The sequence below is a fragment of the Miniopterus schreibersii genome, assembly GCF_964146895.1.
Source record: "Miniopterus schreibersii genome assembly, chromosome: 11".
NCBI lineage: Eukaryota > Metazoa > Chordata > Mammalia > Chiroptera > Miniopteridae > Miniopterus > Miniopterus schreibersii.
This window is the reverse complement of record NC_138111.1, coordinates 45,460,463-45,478,710: the sequence shown is the minus strand read 5'-3', so window position 1 is coordinate 45,478,710 and position 18,248 is coordinate 45,460,463. Positions and strand designations below refer to the sequence as shown.

The following is an 18,248-nucleotide window of genomic DNA, read 5'->3' as shown; positions in this document are numbered from 1 at the left end:
CCTGGCTTTACCACTCACTGGCTGTGGGGCCTGGTACAGTGTATGAGATGTATTCTGGGATGTCTGGGATGCCTACAACCTACTCTGCTATTCCCACTGGTAGCCCCTGATTGGAAGTGTTCATATTTACGCTGTTTGACCCCATGACCACAACAGACTGGACCAGCAGTCAAGAACAGCTTGATAGGTAGATTTGCTGGGACAATCTGATTCCTTCTTGTAAATGTGAACCAATACCATTTTTTTTGTTGAACAGTTTTGAGAAGGTTTTTATTTTTAGTGACCAAACCAGCTCTGAAGGGACTAGACTCAATATTTAATCCCCCTTAGCCTTAATTTTTACATTTATAACATTTAGCCCTTACTCCATTACTTATACAAGTATGCCATTCTAGGCAATTTACTACTTCTAAGCAGTGCCTTTTTTAAAAATTGAGGAATACTTGCACTGTTGATGGGAGTGCAGATTGGTGCAGCCACTGTGGAAAGCAGTATGGAGTTTCCTCAAAAAATTAAAAATGGCACTGCCTTATGATGCAGCGATTCCACTTCTGGGAACAGATTTGGTGCAGTCCCAATTCAGATAAACCTGAAACACTAATTTGAAAGAATATATGCACCCCTATGTTCATTGCAGCATTATTACAATGGAATCATACAATATAAAGTTTTGAATCTGGCTTCTTTCATTTTGTATAATGTTTTTGAGATTCATGCATGTTGAAGTATGTATTAGTACTTTATTTCTTTTTATTGCTGAATAGTATTTCATTGTATGGATATACCACATTTTGTTTATCCACTCATCAGTTGATGGACACTTGGGTTTTCCAGTAGTTGGATATTATGAATAATGCCCCTATGAACACATGTGTGCAAGTCTTTATGTGGCTGTTTGTTTAATTTCTCTTGGTAGATTCTTACGAATAGAATTGTTAGGTTGTAAGGTGAATTTATTTTTAACTTTTAAAGGAAATTTTTAAAGGAACTGCCAAACTATTTTCCAAAGTAGTTGTACAAGTTTACATTCCCACCAGCAATGTATGAGAGTTCTAGTTCCTCTGTATCCTTACCTACTCTCATTGTTTGTCTTTTGATTATAGACATTCTAGTAGGTGTGAAGTAGTTTCTCATTATGGTTTTAACTTACATTTCCTTAATGACTTAGATGAGCATCCACATATCTTCTTTGATGAGGTGTCTATACAAATATTTTGGTCTACTTAAAAAGTTGGGTTGTTTTTTATATTATTGAGTTTTGACAGTTCTTTATGTGTTCTGGATACATAAAGTCTTTCTGGATACATATAAATCTTTCATCAGATATATGTTTTGAAAATATAGGGATAGGCAAAAGTAGGTTTACAGTTATGAGTACATGAAACAGAGTTTATTCTTGTATTATTTATTAAGTATTGTATTATTTCCCATATGAAAAACTGTAAACCTACTTTTGCCCACCCCTGTATTTTCTCAGTCTGTGGCTTGTCTTTTTACTTTTTAAACAGTGTCCTTCTAAAAGCAGAAGTTTTTAATTTTGATGAATTCCAATGTATTGATTTTTTTGTGGACATGTTTTTGATGTCATATATAAAAAATATTTTCCCAACCCAAGATCACAAAGATTTTCTCCTATGTTTTCATCTAGAAAATTTATGGTTTTAGGTTTTACTTTTTATATGTGTGATCCATCTTGAGTTAATTTTTATATAGGGAGCAAGGTATGACTTGAAGTTCATTTTTTTTAGTCTTGTTTGCTTAGTTGCTTTTTTCCATGCATATATACAATTGTTTCATCACCATTTGTTGAAAAGACTATTTCTTTTTTTATTGAATTGCCTTTACAACTTTGTAAATAATCAGTTGCTATATGTCATTGAGCCTATTTCTGAACTCTCTAGGTTGTTCCACTCATATATTTGTCTGTCTTTATGGAAATACCATACTGTCTACGTAAATGTAGCTTTATAGTAAATCTTGAAAGCAAGTATAGAGACGGCTAGTGTTGTTCTTTTAAAAAATTGTTTTGGCTATCCTAGGCTTTCTTTAGTTCCGTATAAACTTTTTTTTTTTAATCCTCACCCAAGGATATTTTTTCCCATTGCTTTTCAGAGAGAGTGGAAAGGAGAGTGACAGAGAAACATTGATTTGAGAGAAACACGATTGGTTGCCTCTCACATGTGCGTGCCACCTGCACCCCCACCCCAGAGCCAGGGGATCAAGCCTGCAACTGAGATACATGCCCTTGACTAGAATCGAACCCAAGACCCTTCAGCCTGAGGGCCAACACTCTAACCACTGAGCCAAACCTGCTAGGGCTCCATATAAGTTTTCAAATCAGCTTGGAATTTTGATTGGGGTTGCACCAAACCTATATATCAACTTGGGGAATATGGATATCTTAACCATATTGGGTCTTCTGATTCATGAACAAGGTATGTCTCTATTTATTTGGTTCTCCTTTAATTTCTGTAAGTTGTGTTTGATAGTTTTCATTGTATAAGTCTTGCACATTTTTGTCAGATTTGTCGCTCAATATTTCAAAAATTGTAATTGTACCATAAATGGTATTTAAAATTTTAACTTCCAATTGCCATTTGTTACTATACTGAAATATAATTGATTTTTGTGCATTAATCTTGTAGCATCCTGCATTCTTGCTAAACTCAATTATTAGTTCTATCAGCTTCTTTGTAGATTCCATCAAATTTTCTACATGGATGTTCATATTGTTTTGAAATAAAGGCAGGTTTACATCTTATTTTCCAATCTGGATTATGTACTTCTTTATCTTGCCTTATGGTAACAACTAGAACCTCCAGTAAAATACTGAACAGAAGTGGTGAGAGTAGACATTCTTTTATTGTTCTTGATCTCATTCAGTCTTTTTCTAGTTAGTATTTCACTATTAACTGTGATGTTATCTATAAATTTTCTTTAGTCTATGCCCTTTATCAGGTTTAGAAAGTTTTCTTCTAGTCCTAGTTTGTTGAGTATTTTTATCAGGAATAGATGTTAGATTTAAAAATATATATATATTTTTATTGATTTCAGAGAGAGAAAGGGAGGAGAGAGAGAAATATCAATGATGAGAGAGAGTCATTGATCAGCTGCCTCCTGCACCCCCCCCCACCTGGGGATGGAGCCTGCAACTTGGGCACGTGCCCTGACCCAGAATCGAACCGTGATCTCCTGGATCATAGGTCGATGCTCAACCGCTGAGCCACACTGGGTGGGCTAGATGTTAGATTTTGTCAACTACTTTTTCTGCACCTATTGAGATAATAATCTTGTTAAAATGGTAAATTATATTGATTTTTTTGAATATTAAATCAACTTTGTATTTCTGGTATAAACTCCACTTGGTGATGATGTATTTTTATGTCCTTTTAATATATATATCTTATACATATCATGTATCTTTTTTCTATATTGTTGGGTTTCATTTGCTGAAATTTTTAGAATTCTTGTGTCTATGTTCATGAAAAATATTGGTCTATAGTTTTCTTGTAATGTCTTTGGTTTTGATATCAGTGTAATGCTTGCCTCATACAATGAGTTCAATAGAATTCACTCCTCTTTAATATTTTGATAGAATTTGTTTAGAATTGATATCATTTTTTCCCTTAAATGTTTGGAAGAAGTCACCAATAAATCCTATAGGTTTTTTCTCTGAGAAAATTTTAAACTACAAATTTAGACCTTAAAAAATGCATATAGGTCTATTCATATTGTCTGTTTATTCTTGAATGAGTTCTTGATACTTTGTATCTTTCAAGGAATTTGTCTATTTTCATTAAAATTGCCAAAGTATTATACGTAATATTCCCTTTTTATCATTTTAATGTTTTTAGAATCTATAGTGATACCAACTCTTATTATTAATATTGGTAATTTGTATCATCTCTTTTTTTCCTAATCAATCTGGCTAAAGGTTTATCCATTTTGTTGAGTTTTCTCCAATACTCAGCTTTTGGTTTCATTGATTTCTCTATTGTTTTTCTGACCTATTGAATAATAATAAATTATTACATAATTTTTTAGTTACCCCATTTCTGTATCTTGGAACATCTGTATTTTTGTCCAATGATCTAAAATTTTTCAAAATTTATTTTTCAATTACAGTTGATATACTATATTATATTGGTTTCTGGTATTCAAAATAGTGATTAGACATTTATATACCTTACAAAGCGATCACCCCAATAAGTCTAGTACCCATGTGGCACCATACATAGTTATTACAATATTATTGACTATATTCCCTATGATGTACTTTACATCCCCATGACTGTTTTTATATATCCAATGATCTTTTGAAGGAACATAGATAATTTTTTGTTTTTATGAGTAAACCTTTTAGTATTTATAATGTGATATTGATATATATGAAAAAATATGTATAGCTTATTTATAGGTTAATAAGTATAATCAAATAAACACCTCTTAACTTGTCAGATTACTTCTATACCTGTCAGATCTCATCTAGCCTGATTTTTTCCTCCACTTTATCTCTTACAGGGTAACTTCTCTTAAAGTCATGGAGGGATTTTCTTGTGTCTTTCTATCTTCTAATTGTACCTAAGAAAACGTTTCTCATTTAATATCAATCAGGTTTGCCTGTCTTTCTAAGCTAACATTCACTGAGTGTTTGATATGTGCAAGGCAATTCTTATCAGTGTCCAAATAAGCAGGTGTTACTATTATCTCTTCTATGGGTGAAGTTTGCTTTAAGCCACATCCAACAGAAAATTCAACACTAACTTAAGCACACATGGGCTTATTTTCCTCTCTCAACAAAGAAAGTCTGCAGTTAATTCTGCAAGACTAGTATGAGAGCAAAACAGTGCCATATGTGATGTGGTGTCTTACATTGCATTCCCTAGAAGCAGACCCTGAGTTAGAGATTTATGAGCATATGATTTACTAAGGAAACATTCCCAAGAAAGACTGCTAAGGGAGTTGGGCTTGGTAAGAATGGATAGGAATCTAAGCAAGAAGGTGATCTTATGCTGAAGTATAGCAGAAGGTAGCTTCAGCATGGACTCTGGAGGGTAATTTTTGAGTGAAATTTAGGACAGAAATTTTTCACCCAAGACAGGGGAGCTGGGCTTTCAAAAACCTTATGAGGCTGATGGGAAGAATGCAGACTCACAGAAACTTTTACTTCTCTATATAAGAGTGCAAAGAAGCATCAGTAAATAAGAGCAGTTCTTGTAAGAGGAGCTGCAAGTGCTGGATATTGAAAGCACATAGAAGATAGTGGTGGTGGTGGTGAAGGTGTGTGGTATACACATGGAAATATTATCAAAGAATCCAGTATAAAGGCATCCAAGGGGATTTGGGCAGAATACCAATATTGTTCACTACACCAGAGTTTTTCCATCTTTCCCTCCTGCCGTTTTTAATGTGTAGGCTTTTGTCCCCATGCTTATCACCTCATGGTCAGAAGTTGGCTATTGTACATTCAGCCTCATGTCTGTGGTCTAGATGGAAAGAAGGGGAGAGGGTGAAAGACTGGAAAAGGGCATCCCAGTTAAATATGTCTCCTTTGAAAAAGTTTTTCTTAAACCATTATCTTGCCTATATTTTATTGTCCAGAACAATGTCAAATGGTTACCATATCAATTGCATGGGAGTCTGGGAAGGAGTGTGTTTTTAGTTGGGCATATTGTTTCCTAGGACAAAATGAGATTCTGTTGGTAAGGAAGTAAGGTTGGTGGTAATGGATAGTAGGTAAGCTACCATAACATTTGGGTACCTCCTCATTTTACAGAAGATAAACAGAGATTGAGAGAGCTTACATAATTTGCTGAAGTTGCATAGACTATAAGTAGTAAACCAAGCATATGTTCTTAATATGCTGGTTAGTGATTCATGTATTCTCTTTATGGGAGTGTCTTCTGAGCTAGGGACTGTAATTGGACTCGAACAAGTGTTTCATTATCTCGGCACCTCAACAGAAAATAGCTCATAGATTATCTATCAGTTGGCTTTCACTTTTATCTCTTGCATTCATTTGTCAGATTCCTAAGTGCCCTAGCCCCAACCTTGACTATTAATATTTGGAACAATTAAATTTACTCCCTTTTGCCTGAGACCTGAAGAAGGAACCTGTTTGACATGACCTTGAGAATGGCTATATGAATAGATCTGAGGTGGGTACTAGGGTCTGGGGATAGAGAATTCAGTCCTATTTCTTTTCCTAATGAGAAACTCATACTGATCTCTCTCATCTTTGTGTAACTGTGTACTGCAGAGTTGGAGTTTTAATATGTATTGTACATGTGTTAAGTTTCATGTAGAAAAGGAGCATAGCTTAGGCTTCTTTTGTGTTTTCATGGTGCCTAGCAGAGTCCAGTATACACGGCATGTATTTAACTGCTGGACAATGAGGTTTCTGGGCTATGTAGGCGATAGTATGAGGGGAGTATGAATTTTGGGACAAACCATTTGCAACTCCCACTGAAGTACCCCAGCTTAAGATTTCTCTACCATGTAATTTCTCAACATGAGGCATAAAGGTTGAAATTGTTATTTCTTTGGCTTGTTTTGCGCTACAGACATGGAGGTTATGAATCAATGTTTTAAGACTTTAATCAAGCTGTTGCATTCTAATTAAAGTAGCAATTTTTTCCCAAATTCCCCAAATTTCAACTCTCAGTTTTCTTTTCCAGTTCCAAGTAACTTTACTCATTCAAATAAAAATTTCTTGACAATAGTTCAAAGTATTCAATAAATACATAAAAATCCAAAGAATATAAATGAAATGAAGGGAAATAAGTTTTGACATAGTTATCATTTCTGAAATAATAAAATGGATAGACTCCTTCCAGTAATGTGTGTCATGGACCATCAAAAAACATAAGGCCACTACACATATGAATATTTTATTTTATTTTATTTTTTTAAAACTATATCTTTATTGATTTCAGAGAGAGGAAAGGAGAGGGAGAGAGAGAGACAGAAACATCAATGATGAGAGAGTCATTGATGGAGCCCACGACCTGGGCAAGTGCCCTGACCGGGAATCGAACCCTGATTGTCTGGATCCCAGGTCGACATTCAACCGCTGAGCCACGCCCGGCCAGGCCACATCTGAATATTTTAGTCAAAAAGCACTGACTATAGTGATGAGGGAAAAAATTATATATATATATATATATATATATATATATATATATGTGTGTGTGTGTGTGTGTGTGTGTGTGTGTGTGTGTACACACACACATATATGTATGTATATAAAGATAGCCAGGTTGAAAGGTATCTAAATAAGTAGTCAGAAGTCTCAGGTTAAAGTTCTAATGCAGGTACATGCTGGCTATTTGACCTTGGGTTAATGTCACTGAATACCTGTCATGTGTTGGTCACCATGATGGGCACTGGGAGTATAAAGGTTAAAAAATATACAATTCCTACTCTGGGAAATCTTACTTAGTTTTGAATCACCAAAAATGATCCACTCAAGATACCAGTATTGGTGGATTGTGATATGCTTACATTCATGTAAGAATTTCAGAATATTGAGACATTTTATGATAAAATCATTATGGCTTTACAAACTTTTGAAAAATATAGTTTATTCAAGAATATAAACAATGTAATGGATATATTTGGTTAATAATCATTTTAACTATATCATACAGGTGCACATGGTCAATATTTAGTGTTTTTCAGAGGGGATGATACAGATTCTGCTTTTATTTTTCTTTGTATAGCAAAATTATTGGCAAAGTAATGAAACAAAGTTATATTGTTCTACACTTGTTTGCCCCTATACAGTAATTCCCAGCTTCTTTTATCTTATGTTCCACCAGCAATTATATCTGATAGATCTCAACAAATTAGAAGTAAAAACAGCCTATAGTTTCAGAAAAGTATATTTCATAAGTATTCAGTTATTATGTTTATCATTTGTTGTCAGTATTAAGCCTATGAAAAATTGTAGTAGACATTGTTAAGACCTTAAGATAAGCAAAAATTATTCCATTAGTAGTTGAAAATGTTATTATGGTTGAGTATAAATTATTTTACTACCTTAGTAACAGTAAAACACAAAGATGTTTAATAAAAAAATATTGCTATCAATAGATTTATGTAAAATTTTACATCAGGTAGACAGAGCAGAATAAAGGTGCTGGCATTCAGATATTAGGTAATTTGGAAATGAAGTTCAGGGGTGCCAAAGGTATATCAAGAACACAATTGGTCAAAAGAAATGAAGGTAAAACAGAAATCAAATGAATATTTCATAGTAAGCAGGGTCATTGGGAAGCTGGACAACAAAAAGACTTGTGCACATAGGAAGAAAGGATTAGAAGAAATTTTATCCAAGGTGACAAGTCTATAAAAAATCATTGATCCCTAGAAGCCTGGGTCAGAGGATGTGGTATGCCACAAACATGAGGGTTAGCCAGTTATTGAAATTGTAATATTAATTTTGTGTTCCATTTTAGACTTCTGGCCCCACCATGGTACTTGGGTGCCCTAACCTACGTTGTGGCTCAGTGCTTTTTTTTTGAAAAAAGTTTTAGTTTGTTAGATATTCCTAATGCTTCCAATGCTATTACTGAACTAAAATGTATTTCAATTCCTAATTTAAGAATGCTTTTCTTTATAGTTAACTCAGTCTATAAAAATCAGAATTTTTAAAATGAAAAATTAAAGGTGAAATTACTCACTTTACAAATACTGGATTTATTTTTCTTAATTTTAAAATTATTTTTGGCTTTTTGTTTGTTTAATCCTCACCCTAGGATATTTTTTTCATTGCTTTTCAGAGAGAGTAGAAGAGGGGTGGGGGAGAGAGAGAGAGAAACATCAATGTGAGAAAGACACATTGATTGGTTGCCTTCCGCACACACCCCAACTGGGGCCGGGGATCAAGCCTGCAACTGAGGTACATGCCCTTCGCTGGAATCAAACCCTGGATCCTTCAGTCTGTAGGCCAATGCTCTAACCATTGAGCCAAACTGGCTAAGGCGTTGTCTTTTTAAAAAAATATATCTTTATTGATTTCAGAGAGAGGAAAGGAGAGGGAGAGAGAGATATAGAAACATCAATGATGAGAGAGTCATCACTGATCGGCTGCCTCCTGCACCCCCCTACTGGGGATTGAGCTCACAACCCGGGCATGTACCCTGACTGGGAATGGAAATGTGATATCCTGGATCCTAGGTCAATCCTCAACTGCTGAGCCATGCCCTGCCAGCTATCTTTGTCTTTCTAATATATGTGTATTACTTATCTAGCCATGTAGTCATTGGAAGTTTTGAGCATCTACTAACTTGGAGTTTGTGAAATATTCACTCTATGTAGCATCTGGTTGGGCTTTTACTAGCAGCTCTAGTGTTAGAGTCCACTGTTTGGAACCAGGGAAAATATGTCCCTATGTAGTTCTTTAAAATGGATCTCTGTCTAAAATGAGACTTGGGCTAAGACCCTTGTTTCTCCCCAGAGGTCTCAGCTCTAAATATAAAGTTCTCTCTAGGCTGAAAGCAGAAAAAAGTAAAGGTCTGTATGTCTTCAGAATATTGGCAGGTTGCTTTACCAATACCCTATTTAATATACCAATACTTGCATTGAATATGCAGTGATACAGTGGGAAATAAAAAACTGAGGATTACAAAAAATATATAATTTTAGCATAATGAGAAAAAATATTCCACAGCATGCTAAGCACTCTCTATTTTCCTTAAGTGTTATCTGTCTCTCTTTTTTTTTTTTTTTGACAGTCTCTTCAGTGGTAGCTATTTGGGCTACTCAACCCAGGATTCACAGCTTTCTAACACATTAAGTTTAAGAGAGCTTAAATTTGATATTCTCTCTTCTTGAATGCTCAGTTTGGTCCTTTAATTTAATTAGAGCAAGATGGTTATCCTTTACTCCAATAAACACTCCAGGATTGCTCTTACATTCAAATGAAACACATGTGGAGGGCCCAGGCTCTGTATGAAGAAAAAAGAAAGTCTGGTCTGGCAACGGGTTTTCACATTTTTGTAGCTGAGGAAACAAGAGAGAGAGAGAGTAACCAATATGTGAGTAGAAAGTCCAGAGTCAACTTCACATCCCTGTGTTAGAAACTAAAGGGAAATAATTATTTGTAACTTGGTATTTTTAGCAAAGCTGCTTACTGAGTAGGGGATAGGAGGGGTGGAAGGGGGAAGAAGTAGAGGGTCAAAGTGAGAGAATTTGACTTGATTCACTGATAGTATACTTTGAGAGGCATAGGGCTTAGAATGACTGGATCTAGATACAACAGTTTTGTATTTGTACCCCTGATTTAACACATATTATGTCTGAGACCTGGGCACATTGCTTTACTTCTCAAGCCTCAATTTTTTTTATCTAACCAGTTTTCCAGATCAGTCAATCCCTAACTTACCCAAAGACATGTGAGTGATAGAAATGATTATTATTTAAACCACTAAATGTTGGGGATGGTTTGTTACACAGCAATACCTGACCAATACAATAACTCATAGAGTTACTGTGAGAATTAAATGAGATAGTACTTGTAAAACATTTAGCATAATGCTTGGTATAGAGTTCAGTATGGGTCAGCTCTTATTATTAACTACTTATGCCAAACACTGTTATATATATTTAGGAATGTTTTGTTAAGGGAGATGCTGGTTACCATCCAGTGTTCATGTTAATACCTTACATGGCTGTATGAATTAGTTTTATAATTTTGTGTATTTATGTAATTTATCTTCTATATTATACTCTCATGTTTTCTCCCTTGTTTCCACCTTTGGCTTCTTTGTTCCTTTATATGTTTATAGTTCTCCATCATGACCAATATAATACTGCCATTTACTAACTGAAGAAGACTATGCAGTGAATCCTGTGAATAGAATGTAGATTGTTGTTATCTATAAATCTTGGAATATGGAAATGTTTATGACCTTCCCTTTAGCAGACTTAGAGTATAAAGTTATTTTTACATTTGCCTAAGAAAATGACATTTTACAAAGAAACACTTCCTAGAAGAACATAGTACTTCCTAAAGCCAAATAGGAAGGACTTGAGATCATTCTATATAGCAGTGCTTCTGCAACTTTAATGTGCATGTGAGTCTCCTAGAGATCTGTTAAAATGCAGATTCTAATTCAATTGTGAGGGACCTTGAAATTCTCCATTTCTAATATGCTCCCAGGTGATACTGTACTGCTGGCAGAGACAACTTTCAGTAGCAAGGCTATACATGCCATTTCCCCCCCATTCCTACTCCAGGAGCAAGTTATTGGTAGTAACTGATTGTGTTTTATGTACAGTAGCACAAACAAAAGTCCTCCTTCAAAATACCGCAAACACCCAAATCCACACAAGTGAGTGGTATCCATCATAACAATTAAATGCATATTTCTGTTACCTCCACAGAGTCCTCCTTGTTGTTGGCATGCAGCAAGAAGTCTTTGTCTTTTGTAGGACTCAGGCTTACCATTAATTTCTGACCATCAACACTATCACCTTACAATTTAAAAAAATGTAAATTATAAACTTAAAAATTGTAATTCATTTACCCAGGAAACAAGTTTACTATGTCATGTAAAATTACTTCATTCAGCAACATGTCTCTTAGAAATTTGCACCCAAATGAAACTAGAGTCATTGGACAAGTTGGGGGTAATTCTAAGCCCCTTGAAGAAGAGAGGTTAGTTTTCTTACATGCTTTCTAATTGTAGAATTCGGACTCTAATGAGTATTTCTCTGGGTGTCAGCTTCCCCGTCTGCATGTAAAGCCACAGATAGTTGTCCCTCAACATTCAGCTCCTCTTCTTGTGTTATCACAGAACATTTTCCAGCCTGCCTTTTTTTGTAGTTAAATGTAGCAATGTGACTAAGTTCTGACCAATGTGAGATGAGTGGAAGTGTCAGGTGCAACTTCCAGGTTGTGTCCACAAAGGGAAAGAGAATTCATGTACCCATCTTCCTCTGTCCTGCTAATTGGACATTGTCATGGTGGCAAGTAATCTTAAAACATGTAGATGCTGACAGAACCACAAAGAGAGAAGGAGCTGGGTCCCTGGACAACCTGTTCAACAGACCTGCCTTTCCAGCCCTGCTAAGACAGAAATAAAGTTTTGTGTAGCTTAGGCCACTATTAGTCTGGGTCTCTGTTAAATGTAGCCAAACATTTATCCTGTTAAACTGCAAAATGGACAGAATGGAGTAAATTCTCTAAGAATCTAAGATTTCACTATGAGTTTGGGCTGAAGAGAACCTTCAGAGACTACCAGCCTTTCCACATAGAGCAATTTTGGATTTACCTTTACCCAAATTTAAGAATTCACCCATTACAGTTACCCAGACCTTCAAATTACCTGTTTCACTTGCAGGTGATTGTGAATCATAGTAACGGAATAACACCTTGTCTGAAAGAGAATGCATAAAATTCATTTGGTGATTTATCAAAAGGTTTCAGTTCCAACATATACACAATATTAGAAAATATCCTCCTCTTTTGTTGTATATCAACAAAAGCAAAACTTTTGTGGTTTTGAGAAACATCTCAAAATGTGTATTATGCTCTGATGAATTCTCCATAAAATATTTAAAATATTGTTCATTGCACTGGTATATATTTTTTTATCCTCACCAAGGATATGTTTATTGATTTGAGAGAGAGAGGAAGGGCGAGAGAGAGATCGATGTGAGAGAGAAACATCTATCAGTTGCCTCCCATATGTGCCCCAACCGGGATCAAATCTGCAACCTAGGTATGTGTCCTGACCAGGAATTGAACCCCCAGCTTTTTGGTGTACAGGATGATGCTCTAACCAACTGAGCAACCTGGCCAAGGCTGGTATACTCTTTCATTAGAGGTTTTACTTTGGTGATAGTTGTAAGGTTGGGAAGATCTAGTAGGTAATTTAGCGATATCAAATATGGTCCTCCTTCCATCTTTTACAACAGATACCACTTCTCAATATCAGGGTTCTTTCCTGATGAACCCTGGCTAAGTTTCTGAATCCTCCTCAACACAGTGATTTCTCAGGCATCATTCCCAATGCATTGGAGTTTGCACACAGCATAAAATCTATTTGCCATGTCTGAGTTAATTCATTGTTTATGGTTTGGTAGATATATTTTTTACTTATTAGTAATCATTATATCACTGTAAACAAAAGGAAATATTCTACCTGTCTCTTGTTTTTTCCTCAATTCTTCAACATAGATCTCATAACCTCCATCCGCAAAAACAAAAGTAATGGATTGATCGTTGTATGTGCTCAAGGAAACAGAACGTTCTGTAACAAGTGAAAATCTTGTCATTAAGAATTTAAAAACGTGTATTCATAAACAATCATTTAGCAATTTAAAAAATGCCTCCTAAAAGGCTTTTTAAAATTTTTTACTTGAGCTGTACTTTGTCCATCACTGTTGGATAGATGAAAACATTTGGTGCAAGTTTAACATAGCTCAAAAGCTGAAGTGTGCCACTTAAATGGGATTAAAGATGCTAATTTACTGCATGAATGCCATGGGAGGCCATGCTAGTATGTTTATTGGAGGTTTTGGTGGGGAGAAAGAAGCTGAAAAAGTAGCAGACATTGCCTGAGGAAACCTCTGCTTCCTGGCTCCCCAGAGACTAGGGAATTGTGGGCAAGAAGGGACAATATTTAAATAGACATGGATAAATAAATACCCATCTGTAAGGTGTGGAGTTACTCTGAGACTTCTAACAGCCCTGGAGAATACAGGTGTGATCCCCATTCTGACCTCTGGCTAAATAACAGAGACACTTAGAGTGGTACTCCCAACTCTTCTTAATGTTCCAACACACATGACATTTCAATGGCATGCTGGGGTAAACAAAAATAGATTTAAGAACTATCTATATGGGCCCTGGAGAAAAATATTATTATATTTTATTTATATTTAGAATTATGCTAAGAAAATATACAAAATATTAAGGAGAATGTTAAATGTTGAATTTGTATATAAACTTCTAAAGTAAAAGGATTTAAAAATACTTAATCAGAAATATCAATATGCTTCTGTGAATTTAGGACATTTATGTCAGGAATAATGCTTGAAAGGGCAACATGCAATTCCCAGTCAAGTTGCTTAATGATCTCTTCACTTCTTGATAGTCACCATCAACTTGGACTTCATTTGCTCAAGTAGATGATGCAATTTAAAACCATTTTAACAGCTACTTAAAATGTTTGAATCAAAATTAAACTTAAAAAATATAATAGCACTTCCTTTTCTATTGTCAAAATGTTGAAATTTGAGGGGATAATATATTGGCTTTTTTTCTTCTGAAAAGGATAATATATTTTCCCCAGGAATAATGTATATGGGATTCCAGTCCATAGCAAACATTTCAAAATAATGATGGAGTGCTAATTATAGAATGTGCATGCATTGTTAGAGCAGCTGCCCTGGACCTATTTTGATACCACTAAATGGACACATCAGCAGAAAATGGACAGAAGTTTCTAATATACATGGAGACATAGACTTGGGGCTGCTTCCTAGAGCAGCACTTGCCAGGGTCCTGTGTCTTATCCCACTCCTCACCCTCACACCACCCTTGTGATCAGTCACACCTAGGATACTTGAACCATTGATTGTTCCAGTAAAGGTGAAGGCTGCAGATGGTCCAAGGTCTTCCAGGCCATTCTGATAGGCAGTGAAGACCAGCTTTTTGTAATCTCCAGCTGCAAGATGGGTGGAGTTAGGAGTGGACTGTCAGTGCCCACTCTGCCCAGATCCCCTCCCCACCCCTCCATCCCACTTTGAAGAGTCACAATCAGGACTGCTTGCCGACAGTGGTGACTCGCCCCAGGACTTTGGCCACCTCATGGTTGGAAGGGATCAATACCTCCTGGCACACTTACACCTCAGAAGGGCACACCTGTTGGAGTCCAGGTGGAAAAAAACTAGTCACGCATGTGTCAACACCTGAAAGGCAGCCACTATGAACATTTTAGTTTATGGTACTTCCTTTAAATGAAAAAAAATCACTTAAAAGATATTGTAATATGCAGGCATACCTCATTTTGTTGCACTTTGATTTATTGTGTTTTACAAATGTTGCATTTCTTACAAATTGAAGGCAAGACCCTCTACCAGCAAAAGATTATGACTCACTTGATTGTGATACTTGCTTTATTGTGGTGGTCTGGAACCAAACTCTCACATTTCCGAGGTATGCCTGTATATGCAATTTTATATCCTCTGTTTTCACTTAACATTATGACATAACCGTTTCTCCCATTATATTAAAAATTATTTACATACCTTTTAAAAAAAGGCTTAAAAATGGTTTATCATCTTTACTCTTTTCCAGAAGGAAAATTCGAGTGAGGAAAAAAAATTATATACCTAGATATAGTAACTAAAGGCAAATAGATGCTCATCATTATATTGAAGAATTACCAGGAAGTGTAGTTTTCCCTTACCTGTTTTTGGTGAACTCCTTTTGGTGGTTTTTTCCCTAAAGTAACAGGCCTTTTCTATGGTAAGGCCTGAGCGTAGCTGCATAAAGTACTTCTGGCAAATTTCTTTGGCCTTCTTTTGGGATTCTAAACAAATGAAAAAATTGTGGTACTGTTTCATTCCATTCATTTTCATCCTTTTACAAACCCTGAGTGTAGCAGACGAAGAAAGCAACTGCAGAGCCATGGTATTTTGTCAGAAACTTTGGGGCCAGTTATGTTTCAAGATTCAGAGTTTTTTAGATTTCAGAATTGTCATGTAGAACATACATGGTATATATTTAGCACTCCCAGCAGGGACTAAGGCAGTATCCCAAATTAAAAAATTAAGAATGTTGTAGTAATACATAGGAAATTTTATATAAGGTGGAATAAAGACCTCATGGTGGTTCAGGTCAGGCTTAAACTGTCAAGTGAGTTCAGATCATATTTTGCTGCCAGATGAGTTATGAAAAACTTTAAGTCTTTAGAAAAAAATTGTTTTTCAGAATTTCATATAAGGGAGTGTGGACCTACATCCAACATATATCAACCTTTGCCTAACTGAGGGGGAACTCCTGTAGTCATATGAAGTCTGTAATATTTTCTACTTATCTAGATATACTTTTAATAATTTTGGAGGCATGACTGTAGTCTGTAAAGGTTATTGATTTTAAAAATAGCTGTCATTTACTAAGTGTTGGCAGTGGAACAGCCACTGTGTTAATAATTTTACATACTGTGACATTTAATTCTCAATGATGATATAGCAAGGCAGGTATCATCCTCCTCACTTTAAAGATGATGACCTAGCAGTCATGACACTTGCCCAAGGTTATAGGTCTGGTGAGAAGTTGTGACTCAAGTGTGCCTAATATCAAAGCTACTCTTTCCATCTACCTCCATCTAAGAAAATACTACAGTGCAATTTTAGGGACTGACAAAATACAAACTCAAATCAGTTGAAGTAAAAAAAAAAAATTTCAGTTATTCGAATTCTTTAGAATTTAATTTAATTAGCCAAAGGAAAATTAAAGTCTCAAATAAAAAATTAAATTTGCTACTTGAAAATCATAAAAAGACTTTCAGTGTCAAATAAAAAAGAAAGTTGTAACACTTGAGTCATAGGATCTCAACTTTCAACATTATAGTAAATGAATTATCTAGCAATTTCAAAAGATAAAAAGAATTACTTGTGACTTTGGGATCCATTCTATGATCTTTTTTTATTTTCTAGAAGATTTGCCTTCCTGGTATGCTTTTCAAAGTCAAGTGGAATAAACATTTGTAAGCTACTATTTTGAATTATCTATATCTTGCCTCCAATTTAGATGGGCATTTACCTTTAAGTACCTGCAACTGTCTGAACAGGGCAAGATTGCTTAATTATATTCACACCCAACCTGGAACTCCCTAACATTACTTCCAAATTCAGAAATATCAACCATGGTATCTCACATTTATATAGTGTTTTTAGATAATTTACAAAGATAATTTACAAAGCTGTGCCAGAGCTAGAATTGAACTTGGTCTCCTGACAACTAATTTAATACAACACTTTATTTACTGTATCACATTCTCTCTTCAGAGCTAAAAGGTATAAGATGATACTACAGGAATGCTCATTCCTTATATGCTTATCAGTATCCCATACAGACATGACAGGCATGTCTAATATTAAGAGTGGACTCTCTTGGGAGCGGGATATGGGTCTTGGGTAGTTAGAAGTGAGGGTCATGATATTGAGGAAGTATTGTGGATGTCCAAGAAGAGAAACTAAAGCTATGGATGTATAGGTTAGCATCTAGTGGGACAAACACTGGCTGTAATTCTTTGGGGGTGATGACAGCTGAAGTATTAAAGGTACTTTACATTGGGAGTATTTGAAGGAAGGTACACTTTGGTGCTCAGGGCAGCTGGCAGTGTGGTGTGAGGGTTGTGTTCTCAGGCGGAAAGCACAAAGCTGGCATGGCCATGGGAACTGTGTAGGAGACAGTGCTCCATTGGGGCCGGAGGGCCAGGTCAAGCCTATGTAAGGGCTGTTGCCATTTCCTAAGCTTCCACCATATTTGCTGTGTGAGGACATTGTCTGACTACAGCTTTTAAGAAAATAACAAATTTCTCATAACTAATTTCACAATAGGAACAGCATGTTGCAATCCCTCAGGCATTTATGGTGAGTAAAAGGGAGGGGGCCTGGAAATCTGCCTGTAGTTTTGACACTTGGAGAGCCAGACTGTGGCTGACAAGGAACTACAGAAGCGAATCACTTCATCTTTCATTTCTTCCCCAAACATTTTTTCACTGAAGTGTCTTAATGCTTACTACCTTTTACGTGTCTGTGGCATTTGATTTGGGGACCACATCCTTCTTTGATCCCTTCTTCCCTTATTGTCATGTCACCAGTCTCCATAGGTTTTCCATGTTTCTCTCTGATCATCCTCTCTCTCCCTCTCCCCCCCCTTTCTCTTTTTCTCCCTCCCTCTCTCTCTCTCTTCTTCTTTCTCAGTTCTTCCTCCTTTACCTGCTCCTAAAACGTTGGTGTTCCTCAAGATTTTGTTCTTTGCCTTTTCCTCTCACTCTAGACTTTCTTTCTGAGAAATCTTGCTTGCTCCAATGACTTCAGTCATCTTTTTATATGCTGATAACTCCTCAAACTGTAACTCTACCTTTAGTCCCTGCTCTCCTGAGCTTTGTATCTGCTGCTTTCTCTCCACAGGGTATTCTGACTTCAGCTACCCTAAGGCATCTCTATCCCTATCTATGTAGAGCCTCCTGAATTCTGGACATCTCTACCTAGATAGCCTATAC

General features: G+C 35.9%; 1 protein-coding gene across 5 annotated transcripts in view; it reads right to left on the bottom strand.

The window, feature by feature from the left end:
* Positions 1 to 7,563: 7,563 nt before the first annotated feature.
* Positions 7,564 to 18,248, bottom strand: part of IL33 (interleukin 33) — a 42,361-nt gene continuing 31,676 nt past the window's right edge. For 2 of the 5 annotated variants that reach the window (XM_081150556.1, XM_081150555.1), the window contains exons 4-9: positions 15,423 to 15,545; positions 14,568 to 14,678; positions 13,152 to 13,259; positions 12,333 to 12,383; positions 11,381 to 11,478; positions 7,570 to 10,005 (exon numbers count right to left, since the gene is read on the bottom strand). In XM_081150556.1, coding sequence (XP_081006682.1) covers positions 9,802 to 10,005; positions 11,381 to 11,478; positions 12,333 to 12,383; positions 13,152 to 13,259; positions 14,568 to 14,678; positions 15,423 to 15,545 — 695 coding nt within the window. In that variant the 3' untranslated portion in view covers positions 7,570 to 9,801. Of the gene's footprint in view, positions 10,006 to 11,380; positions 11,479 to 12,332; positions 12,384 to 13,151; positions 13,260 to 14,567; positions 14,679 to 15,422; positions 15,546 to 18,248 lie in introns of all 5 variants that reach the window. The other 3 variants (XM_081150554.1, XM_081150557.1, XM_081150558.1) reach the window with 3 other exon arrangements.